The sequence below is a fragment of the Stegostoma tigrinum genome, chromosome 17, assembly GCF_030684315.1.
Source record: "Stegostoma tigrinum isolate sSteTig4 chromosome 17, sSteTig4.hap1, whole genome shotgun sequence".
Lineage (NCBI taxonomy): Eukaryota > Metazoa > Chordata > Chondrichthyes > Orectolobiformes > Stegostomatidae > Stegostoma > Stegostoma tigrinum.
The window spans coordinates 25,975,831-25,990,046 of NC_081370.1; the positions used below are offsets into that span (position 1 = coordinate 25,975,831).

The 14,216-nt window shown below is 40.8% G+C and overlaps 1 protein-coding gene across 2 annotated transcripts in view; it reads left to right on the top strand.

The window, feature by feature from the left end:
• LOC125459232 (low-density lipoprotein receptor-related protein 5-like) overlaps window positions 1–14,216 on the top strand; it is a 183,003-nt gene that overhangs the window by 148,211 nt on the left and 20,576 nt on the right. Inside the window, exons 14-18 of one of the 2 annotated variants that reach the window (XM_048545384.2) lie at window positions 4,169–4,380; window positions 4,946–5,136; window positions 8,533–8,742; window positions 10,450–10,575; window positions 13,231–13,467. In XM_048545384.2, coding sequence (XP_048401341.1) covers window positions 4,169–4,380; window positions 4,946–5,136; window positions 8,533–8,742; window positions 10,450–10,575; window positions 13,231–13,467 — 976 coding nt within the window. The remainder of the gene's footprint in view (window positions 1–4,168; window positions 4,381–4,945; window positions 5,137–8,532; window positions 8,743–10,449; window positions 10,576–13,230; window positions 13,468–14,216) is intronic. The other variant, XM_059652032.1, reaches the window with a different exon arrangement.

The following is a 14,216-nucleotide window of genomic DNA, read 5'->3' on the forward strand; positions in this document are numbered from 1 at the left end:
TGCAATCACTGACTCTTCTCAGTCCTAGGAACATGTTTTGCTCTTGATGTTCCACAAACAAGTCATATCCAGCATGGGTCATGTGTCTAGCCACTTGTGGGATGTTGGCTGCCTTCCTAAGAAGGCAAAAGAGGGTGCAGGAGGACCAGAGCCAATGGCAAGCACAGGAGCACCTAGCACAGCGAGGGATTTCAGCCACGATGCCTCTCAGAGTACACAGAGTGTAAAGGAGACCCAGAAGTTTTCAGCCTAACTCCATTTGCTGGGATGAGCAAGGTGCAGTATCAGTGCAGGCTCCATGTGTCCCAGGACACTGGAGCTGATGCTGAATTGGGACCTGAGGGCTACAGGAGTGGGGTGCCATCCTCTCCCAGCAGCTGTGGAGGCTACAACACTTTGAACTTCTGTGAGTCGCTGTTTCCAGCAAGTGATGAGTGGCCTGTGTGGGATCTCTGTCATGCATCCACAGTTACATCAGGACAGTGATTGATACCACATGTACAACATCATGCTGGTTAGTTTTGTTTCCCACGTGACTTGGTCAGCGCTGCAGTCCAAAAGTGAATACAGGGTGCCCCAGCCACAGGATTGCATCAACTGCGCGCACATGGCACTGAGAAAGCTGTTTGCTGGAGGACACAGGCTACTCACTGTGACAATGGCTCATGACACTATTGTGCAAATCCCTGACTGACGCAGAAATACAATGTTGGCCATGTCTCAACAGGGCAGTAGTGGAGCAGATGATCGGGCAGTTGAAGATGTGGTTTCACTGCGTGGGAGCACTCCAGCATAGTATGGACAGAATGTGCCATGTCTTACAGGTGTGCTGTGCACAGCTGGAACACACAACGAGACGATGTTCTGGTCCCTGAAATACTGGGTGAATAGGAGCACTCTTCTGAGTAGGCGGAGTATGAGGATGTACTCCTTGTTCATGACAGAACTCAGCTATGTCAGGGGCAACAGGCCTCAGAGGATCTGATGGACACCCAGTTCCAGTAGATGGGAGCTGGGTGCAGTAGATCATCGTAGACTGTTCAATAGTCTGTGAAGGTGATGCCAATGTTTGGTTTGTGTTGTGGGAGATGAACTGCAGTTTTCATTCATTTCTCTGTGCTTGCTTTTACTGCCTGTGAATAAAAGCGCCACAAATGGAATTGTCTGATTGCTTGCCTGTATGTGATGATCCCCTGCTGGACAGCGACAAGCTGTTGGATCTCCAGTAGACATTGGAGACAGAGTAGTGATGATCTAGAGAGGCTGGTTGGATGCAATGTGAACAGGTAAAATGTGTGCCCTGTAGGAACTAGGATGAGATAATGGGAATGTATGAAGGGAGTTTTGTCCATGCCTGCTGTGCCATCAACAGCATGGCTTTGTGGCTGTTGTGTCTTTAGGTTGCTGGTGAGGGGAAAACTAGATTGTCAGCACTTGTTTGGGTTGAACAGCAGCCTTCCAGAGATGGCATGGGTGCAAAAGTTTGTTCAGATATCCAGGTTGTTCTGGTATATGGCATGGTCTGACAGGGATGGATTCGGATGGAAGAAATACGGTAAGTATTAATGTGGTGTAGGGTACAGCAAGAAATCTGAGTCAGCCTCACACTGAAAAGTGCTCAAGATCTCAATGCAAATTGCAGTCAGTCTATAAGGTTTATTATCTTTGGTTATTAAACTATAAACAGTCTTCTGGGTTATCACTCCAGGATTTGAGCACAAATGTCAAGATTAGACTCCAGCATACCCCAGTGGATGTAAAAGATCCCATGCTACTATTTCAAAGAAGTTCAAGGCAGTTATCCCTGGTATTCTAGCCAATATTTGTCCATTAAATAACATAGAAAAAACAAATTATCTATTTCATAATCACTTTGCTGTCTATGGGAGCTGGTTGTGTGTAAATTAGCTACTTTTTTTTCTACGTGACAATATGTCAAAATGTACTTTGACTATGAAAACGCTATTAAAATTGCAAGTCTTTCTTTCTCTTCTGTACCCTCTCCTAGTCCCTTTCTTTCTTTTTATCTATCTACATTCTATAGATCTGTCTTGATGATCTTTGCCTTTGATATTTTGCGAGCCTATCTGAGCTCTGAATATGTATTGCTGCTTTTCAAAGAATTGTTGAGGTGTTTATCCTGGAGTTGGTACTCAGAGTTCACATTCAAATTGGCTTCAGTCACACAATGTCTTTGTCTATCACTTGACCATAGCATAATGTGATAATGTGAACTGCTACCCAGACTCCCAATAAGTTAATTCTTCCTTGTTATGCCATCCAACAAAAGTAACTTTGGAACCAGGAGATTCCTTCTTGTTTTTAGACATTTTCTTTCTGAGACAGTTCAGCAAGCAAATGGACAAGTTTGTTTGGAGGGATGGGGGTAGATACACATGTACTTGTTTCCACATTACTTAATAACATTTATTTAAATTGACCAGGCAGCGAAGCCTTTTTGTTATTCATTCATATGATGTGGGCATTGTTGGTTGGACCAGAATTTATCACCTAACTTTAATTGTCATGGAGCTTGGCAATAATGCTGATGTAACCAGCAACAGCTAAATCCCATGGCCAAATACAAAGAACTCAGCAATTTTAGGCTTATTAAACCGAACATTATTAAGTGTTTGAAGTGTTAGTCAGTTGCATTCATGGATGGAATTAAGGCATTTTAAATTGTGATACAATTCTGGGAAGAATGTCTTCCTCATATTATTTCCTAACTGTGTATTTTACAGTGTTAAGCTGTAATGGCCCAGGTTTTCTGACAGGAAGATAGTCCCTGCAGCTGCATAGACTGGGGCGAATTAAAACCTGCTGTAAAACCTGAATAGGTGTTAACAACAAAAACAAAGTTGCTGGAAAAGCTCAGCAGATCTAGCAGCATCTGTGGAGGAGAAAATAGAGTTAACGTTTCGGGTCCGGTGACTTTGGTTTTTACCGAGCAAATGTTAAACTGGCCACCCACTTCCACCCAACCCCTGCTCACCATTGACCCACCCCTCCCAAAAAACTACCATTTCATCCCCAAAAACTCCTGGGACCCTGACGTCCCAGCACTGACCAGGCCTGACCCTTCCCCATTGACCCCATCAGACAACATGATATTCTTCACCTCTACCCTCACCTTGTAGGACCTGACATCACCACTCCTGTTGCCTGAATTCTAAACCCCTGCCCACAACCTACCCCAAGTACACTCCCAATTATTTGACATTCTATCCCCTCATCTACCTGACGTCATAACTTCCTGTCCTGGCACATACCAGCAATGCTATGCTGTTATCCCAGCTGTCACCCTGACATTGCACCCACTGAGCACTCTATACCCCCACACATTTATCTTTTGTCTGTGTAGTTTTCAAAGTGGCTGCAGGACCTTTAAATCACTTGCTGCTTGAAAAGATGATGTAGTTTCAGTGTTGATCTTCTCCATTTTTGTTTTCTGTGTTTTGTTTTTGTGATGGCCTAGTGGTATTATCAATGGTCTGTTAATCCAGAGACCGGACAACATTCTGGGGACATGGGTTCAAATCCTGCCATGGCAGATGGTGGAATTTGAATTCAATAAAGGTCTAGAATTAAGGATCTAATGATGACCGTGAATCTATTGTCGATTGTCGGAAAAACCCATCTGGTTCACTAATATCCTTTAGGAAAGGAGACTGCCATCCTTACCTGGCCTGGCCTACGTGTGACTCCAGACCTACAATGATGTGGTTGACTCTTAACTGCCCTCAGTGCAATTAGGAATGGGCAATAAATGTTGCGTTGCCAGCAACACATTCGTCCTGTGAATAAATTTTTAAAAAGTTCCTGGATTCATTCAGGTTTCCTTCAGGTGAGAAGTTTCCTGGTGAGAAAACTCATGGGAAGAATGTCCTGAATTTGTTTTTTTTTGTCCGACCAGGCTCAGACATAGGGTTCCTAATCCTGTTCAGAAAATTTTGGTCAATCTGGTTAAAGAAAGGACATCAGAAATGTATGTGCAGAACTTTGCTTATGTTTCAATTCAACGGAAAATGCTTCAAAACTAACGTGAACCATGCATGTGCGTTGTTGCTGTGAAAATCTCATGGCATTTTCCTAGTGTGCTGTACAATAAAGTTAACCAACAATTGTGAGGATTTCCCCCACCTTAATTTGTTGCTTCTTAATCTAGGCACTTGTGGTCGTTTCTGGGCCAAACCAAAGTCAAAACCCTGATATACAGCCTCATGACTTGAGCCTTGATATTTACAGTCGAACTGTCTATTGGACTTGTGAAACCTCCAACACCATAAATGTTAATAGACTTAATGGAAAGCACATTGGAATAGTTCTTCGTGGAGAACATGACAGACCAAGAGCTATTGTTGTGAATGCAGAAAGGGGGTAAATCACTTTTATTTTGTTTTTAGTATTAAGTGAAACTTGGTGAGCAGTTATGGACCTAAAGTTTTTCAAATTCATCCACCTCTCTACCAACTCTCTAGATTCCGTCTTTGCTTCTGTGCTATCAGATTGCCTGTTCAACCTTCAGTTTTGAATAAGCCAGATGTTTCTCTAGGTAAACACTGAGAAGCACAAACCCCACAGACTCCATCCCATTGCCTAGCCTCATATCCAACACACAGTTCACAAACCTAGCATTATGTTCAGCCATGAACTGTATTGCCAATCCTATCACTTCTCATTCACAAGGACCATTTATGTTAACCTTCATAATATCATTAGCATCTATTTTCAGTTAATTTCCAAACTTAATATCCTAATGCTCTCCTAGCTAATCTCTAATCATACTAGTGAAACTGTTCTGCAGCTTTGATTTGTCTTACTTTGTTAAAGTATTATTTAACAAGTATAATACGATACTGGCTTAATGTATGGTGCAAGGATTCCTAGCAGCAGAGTCCTTGTTTTAATGCTCGTTTTGTTGTTTATTTAAAATACTGTTTAGGTATATGTACTTCACAAACATGTTGGAGCGATCCCCTAAGTTAGAACGTGCAGCACTGGATGGCACTGAAAGGGAAGTAATATTTTCAACTGGATTGATCAGACCTGTTGATTTGGCAATTGATAACAAACTAGGGAAACTTTTCTGGGTCGACGCAGATCTGAAACGCATTGAAAGCAGTGATTTATCTGGTAAGTTTGAGATCTCTGCAATGCTTTACAAATGTCATTTCTATAAGTTTGCTGTTCCACAACTGTGCTCTAAATATGAAGTATAAACTGGTTTTCAGCTTTGGGCTTCCACAGCTCTATCCATTGAAACTTTGAAATTCATCTTTAATAATATTTCTGTCTGTCTTTGATCTTTCTTGTATAGTTTAGCAGGACCAGTAAGTGTATTTCAAACTGGAAAAATCTAGTATCATTTTGCTGTGATTTTTGTCTGTCCAAAAGGATGTCTTAATTTTGAAACATTGAATTTTCTTTTATAGAAAGAAACAAAGAAGATCTTAAATCGACCATGTGGCCAAATTAATAATGGCTCATACAACAAAGTCATATCCAAATATAATTGTAGGTTTTACTGTCCCAAAAGTGATGTGAGAGTGATGCTTAACACATTTAGATCAAATTGCACTTTTCACAATTTTATAGGTAACTATAGTCATTTTAAAAAGAAATAATGCCTCTATTATAATACAGAGAGAGGAATTTGATATGGCAATGTGGAGCATGTGTGCATTAACATCACTCATGGTAACTTTCTGGCTATTATCTAAATTATAGCAACAAAAAGCTAACTTACCAGGACATACTAGATTTAGTGTTACACTATTAGAATTGACAATTAATAAGTGAGTAATGTAATACTTCACCAATTATGCAATGAAATGTGATCAGATTAAAGCCTGTTGGTTGCAGGGAACATCAACCTCATGAGCTTGGTAATTTCAGCTCGGTTTCTTGCTGGTATGTGCCTGCAGCACTAAACTACACTTAATTTGACACAAAATGGCACTAGTCTGGCCATACGTTTTCCTCTGAGAGGAAACACAGTGGTTGAGGATATGTTAGTAGGAGGTAGTCATCTGAAATTCAAGCTGAAGTAGATACCTGGTATTGAAAATGGCTTCTTTTATGTCTTTATGTTGCATCCAACAGTTCTGTACCTGATATTTAATTATTTGATGTTGACATTAGATACCCAGAATGGAAAATGTGTAAAGTTCTTTAAAACGGGTGGTGGCTGTGAAAAAAAAACAATAGCAGCCTGTAACGTACTTACCACAAAATTCTGTAGAGAAGTACACAGACCAAGTCACTTCAGCTGACCTCACATTAAAATTGTTTAAATTAGTAATAAGGACTGCTAAGCCACAGTTTTTTGTGGAAACCATTATTATTAAACAAACCTTTTGCTTCCTTTTGTTAGTTGAATCTAAGCTCTAATTGGGCAGATATAAAGATGTGTTTGAAACTTAAGACATGTTTTTCATAGCAGCAGTAGCATGTCCCAAGACCTTAATTACTCTGCAGTGCAAATGTGAAAATCTTGCATTTAAATAGCACCATTCTCAGCCTCAGGACATCATATGGCACTTTAAAGCCAACTTTTAAAGTCTGGGCACTATTATAATATTAAACAATATGGCGGTTGATTTTTACACAGGCTTACGTTAGCAGCAATGTGGTAATATCTGCTGGATGTTCAGATTTGATGATGTTTATTCAGGGACAAATATTGGTTGGGACATTGGGGATAAATTTCTGCTTTTCAAAAAAAATCATGGAATATTTTACAACCACCCAAGAATAGCCGAGTACTTCAGCCTCACATCTAATTCGAAAGACAGCATTGAAGTATCAGTCTGGATATTAGTCGTCAAATGCTTGAAGCGGGACTTGAACCCACAAATTCCTGACTCAAGGTTGACACCTTGGAAATATTTCTTTATTTATATTGATGTTGCTGTTCCAAAGTGGAGAAAGTTCCAGTGGAATGAAAGCTACTTAAACATTTTCTAAAAATTACTTTAGTTGTCTGACAATTTTTTATGCTGAATTCCTGGAACTATATTCAGTTTGTTGATTTAATGTTAGCATGTGGTTTTCAATACTTTTTCAGTTTAATTTCACACCTGAAGAACCAGAGACTTCTGACAATTTGAAAATGATGTTCTAAGCTGACAGTCAAGATTTATGTTAACAAAGTGTGAAGCTGATGAAGAGTCTAGGCCTGAAACGTCAGCTTTTGTGCTCCTGAGATGCTGCTTGGCCTGCTGTGTTCATCCAGCTCCACACTTTGTTATCTTGGACTCTGCAGCATCTGTAGTTCCCATTACCTCTGAGTCAAGATTTATGTGGCCAGATTCTTTTAAAACAGAGAGTGAAGAGAGAAATTCTTAGTTTGGTTGGGAAATATCAATATAAACAAACAAAACTGGTTAAAAAAAGTTACTTTGCACAATATTTCGAAAATTAAAGTGACTTGTTGGACACTCGGCAAAGGACCAAAGCAAGTCTTTCAAACATGAAGACTTTTTGGATTGATTTCTTCTCTTTACTTTAACCTTTTCTTCTTTTTAAACCCTGAAAGTATTATCACTGAAGTGCAATTCTATGTCCATTGTCAGTCCAATTGCGTCCAATCACCCAAGTGTCTCCTGTGTTAACTTTTGAATCTGAGCGCTGGCCGTTCGGCTGTGCAAATTTGGGATGTCCTAAAAGAACAATTACTGTCTTTGTGTATAACAGTCCACATGTACAAACTTACCAGCAAGGTCACCAGATGGTACTTAGGATGCTACTTTTCATGTCACCAATTGTAGAACTGTTGACACCAGTGAGAAATCAGCATTTCTACTCTGGCTAAAATTATCTAATCCATTATTAGATTGGGGCGGCACGGTGGCGTGGTGGTAAGCGCTGTTGCCTCACAGCACCAGGGACCCGGGTTCGATTCCAGCCTCGGGTAACTGTCTGTGTGGAGTTTGCACATTCTCCCAGTGTCTGCGTGGGTTTCCTCCGGGTGCTTTGATTTCCTCCCACAGCCCAAAGATGTGCAGGCTAGGTGGATCGGCCATGCTAAATTGCCCATATTCAGGGGTGTGTGGGTTATAGGGGGATGGGTCTGGGTGGGATGCTGCATGGGGTGGTGTGGACTTGTTGGGCAGAAGGGCCCGTTTCCACACTGCACAGAATCTAATATAATATTTCTAACCAGAATAAAATTTGCAACTTTTCAGTAATTTTGCTTTGTTGCAAATATTTGTACTTAATCCCTTTCCAACTTGAAGTGCTCCTCTATTTTAAACTTGGGTAACAAGCAGAAAACCTCTAACACTTTTCAGCATTATCCATTGCTAGGAGGATGTGAAAGAAACCCTGTCTGACTTTGCATCTGATTTTTTCCTTTCCCACCATGCTGCTTCCTGAAGGGCAACTTGTTTATGGAACGTTTTGGCTGCAAGCCCACATTCTGTTCCTTTCCTGCATTACCTATTTAAATATAATTCATGCATTTTTCATTCAATGTTTTGTGTACACGTGATGATACTTTAAAGGGAAATATTTGGTTAATTCACTTAGGTGCCAATAGACTGACATTGCAGGATTCCAGCATCCTTCAGCCAATGGGGCTTGCTATACTTGGTGACTACATTTATTGGATTGACCGTCAGCAGCAGATGATTGAACGCATAGAAAAGACGACTGGAGACCATCGAACAAGAATTCAGGGTAGAATTGTTCACCTGACTAGTATCCATGCAGTAGAAGAGCTGGATGTAGCAGAGTTCAGTAAGTTTGCTTTGTTTAATACTATGGATATTTTATAACACATGCAAAGAGGTTATTTTTATGATATCACAAAATATGGCTAACAATAGGTAGTGTGTAATGGCAGGCTATGTGATTACAAGGCCTGGTATGTGGGATAGAGGTTTAGGACATGGGGGAGTTCAGGCCCTAAAATTATGGAACACCACCTATTGTTAGCCACTAACAGTCCCCAATAACAGCTTATTCACCTTCCTAGCCGGGTCATTACCCATTCCTTTGTCTGTCCAGCTGTACTTTTGTCTCTTTGGGCTCTATCATCACCTATTGTTTACTCCTCATCCTGTCTCCCCAACTTATCTTTTGCTATATCCTGACATTTTCCTAGCTACTATCAGTCCTGAGGAAGAGTCACCAGACCCGAAACATTCAGCTGTAGAGGAAGCTCTGATTTTTCTTCGCTGATGCTGCCAGACCTGCTGAGCTTATCCAGCAACTTCTGTTTTTGTTTCTGATTTGTAGCATCCGCAATTCATTCAATTTTTAATTAATATTTTAGGCCACTTCCTTCAGACTTTGCTTTTAGCTCCAAAAGTGCGAAAATCAAACTTGCAAGCAATGAAAGCAGCCAAAATGTATTGGGACAGATCATTTTGTGCTCTCAAACCTGTGCAATTTGCATAATTCCATTCATTCATGCTTTGCTGCTATTTACATACGCAGTCACAGTGCAAAAAATATAAATTATGGAGCAGAGATTGAAAGGGTCCAGAGCATCAAGTTCCTAGGAGTGACAATAACCAACGTTCTGTCCTGGACCTCTCACATGGATGCAACGGTCAAGAAGGTAAAACAATACCTCCTCTTCCTCAGGAGGCTTCGGAAAGTTGGAATGTCCATAAGGACCTTCACCAACTTGTACAGATGCACCGTAGAAAGCATTCTATCTGGTACCATAATGGCCTGGCATGGCAACTGATCTGCCCAGGACCGTAAGAAACTGCAGAAAGTTGTGTACACTGCCCAAACCATCACAAAAGACAACCTTTCATCCATGGACTGCATCTACACTTCTCGTTATCACGGAAAGGCTGCCAACATTTTCAAAGAACCCTCCCACCCCGGTAATGCTCTCTTCCAACCTCTTCCGTCAAGCGCATTCCGTTAAACACATGTACCAACAGGCTCAAGAACAGATTCTTCCCCGCTGTCATTAGACTGCTGAATGGACCTCCCTAATTTCAAATCTGATGTTGATCTTGCTTTTGTGCACCTCCTGTGCAGCCATAACCTTATACACCTCACTCTGGCTAAACACCCAATGTTCCATCTATCCTTGTATGTTATGATCTATCTATAGTGCTCGCAAAATGAAACTGTTCATTGTACTTAGGTACATATGACAACAATAAACCAAATTAAAATATTCAAATTTTCCAACTTGTGCATTAAAAAAGCAAAACAATTTGATAGTGAAATAGTCCCTGAACAATAAATATATTTAGAGATTAAATCTTCAGAATTTGATTTTGAAACAATGAACATCTTAACAATAAATAATCAATGCTAAGGTTACTTCCGCCCAGCAGCTTGTTGCACAGCCTTTTTAGTTAGGATATACAATGATTGCTTTGCTTTGTAAGTATGATTCGATGGTGGTACTGCAGCAAAATGAGGGGATACAAACATTTATTCCTGGTGCTAAAATTCTGAGTTATTTCTTCATAGGTGCACACCCTTGTTCCCGTGATAATGGTGGCTGCTCACACATCTGCATTGCAAAAGGTGATGGGACACCACGATGCTCATGTCCAGTACACTTGGTGCTGTTACAGAACCTACTGACATGTGGAGGTACTGTACCTAAACTGCACTCTAAATCAGAGACAAAAATAGAAATTGCTGGAAAAGCTCAGCAGGTCTCGCAGTATCTGTGGAGAGAAATCAGAATTAACACTTCAGGTCAAGTGGCCCTTCCTCAGAAATGTTAACTAGGATTTCACTCCACAGACACTGTCAGACCTGCTGAGCTTTTCCAGCAATTTCCATTTTTGTCACTGATTTACAGCATCTGCAATTCTTTCAGGTTTTGTCATTTTAAATCCCTTTTTTGGAATCTTATCGAATTGTAGAACATTTGAAAGTTATTATTGATCTATCATGTGATTCTAAGAACTGCTGTTTAGTTGAGCTCACAAAATAATACCGAGACCTGATCGTTTGAAAAACTAAATTGCACTGAAATCAGCAGTGTTAGAGGCAAAGGTGTCTTTGAAAAGGCGTTTCAGTTCAATGTTGCTGTAAGACTTTTAAATTCTGTTTTCAATGATAAATAAAGAATCAGACTTCTGTTTAAACTTGAATTACATTATCCTCTTCAATTACAGCCTCAGGGTGGTAATAATGAAGGGATGTACTCCCTTTCTGGGATAAAAGGAAAATTTAAACAGCAGACATTTCCTTTTCAATTGGCCATTTTATGACATGTATTGTAAAGAAGACCAGCATGAGGATTGACTATTATCTGCTCCATGATGTGGGAGGCTGGTCATTTGAAGACTGGTAGCCCCTATAATATCAGAAGTAACAGACTGAGGCATACAATGCACCCCAACCAATGTGGTTCATCAGCAGAAAGGGCACAGTCTGTCTCCAAAGAAACTACACAAGATCAAAATCCCCAAAAATTCTTCAATTATGATCCATTTGAATGAAGGAGCTGACTTGATGGACCACATGCCGTCCTATTGCCCCTATGACTTATCAGAAATAGTGGTAAATAATGAGGTTAATTGCCATAAACTACAGAAGGGTATCAGTGGACTGCTCAGCTTGGCAAAGCAGTGGCTGATAGAGTTCAACCTGAAAAGGTGAGAGGTAATTTCCCTTGGAGTGGGCTAAAAACACAAGAGGTTGTACTGTAAATTGTAGGACCCTTGAAAGAACTGAAGACCAGCGGAACCTTGGTGTGGATGTCCACAAACCCCTGACATTAGTGGGGCAGAAAGATAAAATGGTTAAGAAGCCCTATGGGATACTTGCCTTCATTAGCTGAGGCATAAAATAGAACCTTAGGGATGTTATACTGGAACTGTATAAACTATGTAAATGCTGGTGTATTCGACACATTACAAGAAGGGTGTGATTGTGTTAGAGAGAGTCCAGAGGAGATTTACGAGGATGCCACTTGAGCTGGAGGATGTGAGTTTGAAGAAAGATTGGAGCTGGTGTTGTTTTCCTTGGAACAGCAAAGGTTAAGAGGGGACCCGATGGAAGTGTATAAGATTATAAGGGGAGTAAATAGGGTGGATTTAAGGCACTTTGCTAATTAGTGGAAGGGTGAATAACCTGGGGAAAACAGATTTAATGTAAGAAATAGAAGGCTCAGAGAGTTGAAAGCGACTTTTTATCATCCAGAGGGTGCGGGAAGTCTGGTACTCACTGCCTGAAAAAGTGGCTGAGTCAGAAGCTGTGTTTAAGCAATATTTAGATAGTCACTTGCAATACAATAGCCTCCAGGGCTGTGGGCCGAGAGCTGGAAAATGGGGCAAGTACAGTCAGATCTTTGTTCACTGATATAGACACGATAGACTGAATGGCCTCCTGAATTGTAAATGCCCAAGTCTATAACCTCCTGTATGTTTTTGGAGCCCTCCAACTATACAGTATCTGTTTGGGAATAGAAAGTCTTGGTTTAAAAAAGAGTTTAAATTCTTTTCCTGGTATCATGTCTGCCCTGACACACAGATTATTCCTGCCTCATACTTTCTGTAAGTGAATAACCTTCTTGTACCATCTTGTACCGAATGCCAATCATCCTGCCAGTATTCAGTAGCAGTCCACAATGCTGATGTCTGAAATTCAATCACGTTAACAACAGATGAGGGTGCTTTGAAAACTATTTGTAATGTTAGAGAAGGTGAATTCCCGTACAGAGCATCTGCACAATGTTTGTATCAGAGACAGTTAGCTCTTTGGCCTGTTGAAACTCAATTTCTTGAGTTTATGCGGAAAGAATGGTAAATAGTGCTGGTATTTGCATGATGCCAAGACTTCTTCCACAGCATCTCCCAGACCCACATCATATATCATCTAAATGACCGTTGACTGCAGGTGCATGGGAACTTTATCAATTCCAAGTTCACATCCAAAATACACACTATCCTACATTGGTCAAATATTGTTTTTTCTTTTTCATCGGTGGATTGATATTTTGAATGCTTTGCAAACAAAATCCGCATCCCAACAAAAACAAAAGCCAAGTACATGTTCAAGCTTGTGTTGCATCTTCAGAGAAGGTGACGAGGGAGGGAAAGAAGTAAGTCTGTGAGAAGAGCTAAAGAAAGAAAAAGACATACAGATTAAGATTTGAATCCCATTGCCTTTTGATATTTCAGTTTAAAATCCACATAAATTAGATTTTAGAAGGGGTGGGAGAAAATGCAGATAAAGCAAAATATAAACGTAAGCAATGAAAGGCTTATTCTAAATAATATTCATTTCTTTCAGAACCACCAACCTGTTCGCCTGAACAATTTACATGTGCTACTGGAGAGATTGATTGTATTCCAATGGCCTGGCGTTGTGATGGCTTTCCAGAATGCGATGATGATAGTGATGAGGAAAACTGTCCAGTGTGTTCTGCCAACCACTTTCAGTGTGAAAAAGGCCAGTGCGTTGATGCACGTTTACGATGTAATGGTGAAATAGATTGTCAAGATAAATCAGATGAGGAAAACTGTGCTGGTAATAATTTTTAAAAACCTTATTAACCAAATACATTGACTTAGATAGTGTTGATTAAACTAATTTTTATTGTTAAGTTGAGTCCTTCATCAAAGAACAAACATTGATTTTTAACATTTTCATCTCCAAAGGCATTCCTGTGCAACCTCAGTGATAGCTAGGAAAGTATGCTGTCAAGACGACACGAGGAAATTGCAGATGGATAGTTTGAGAGAGCGAGGGAATAAAAAAATTTGGCAGATGTATGATAATAAAGTGTGAAGCTGGATGAACACAGCAGGCCAAGCAGCATCTCAGGAGCACAAAAGCTGACGTTTTGGGCCTAGACCCTTCATCAGAGAGGGGGATGGGGTGAGGGTTCTGGAATAAATAGGGAGAGAGGGGGAGGCGGACCGAAGATGGAGAGAAAAGAAGATAGGTGGAGAGGAGAGTATAGGTGGGGAGGTAGGGAGGGGATAGGTCAGTCCAGGGAAGACGGACAGGTCAAGGAGGTGGGATGAGATTAGTAGGTAGGAAATGGAGGTGCGGCTTGGGGTGGGAGGAAGGGATGGGTGAGAGGAAGAACGGGTTAGGGAGGCAGAGACAGGTTGGACTGGTTTTGGGATGCAGTGGGGAAGGGGAAGAGCTGGGCTGGTTGTGTGATGCAGTGGGTGGAGGGGACGAACTGGGCTGGTTTTGGGATGCGGTGGGGGAAGGGGAGATTTTGAAGCTTGTGAAGTCCACATTGATACCATTGGGCTGCAGGATTC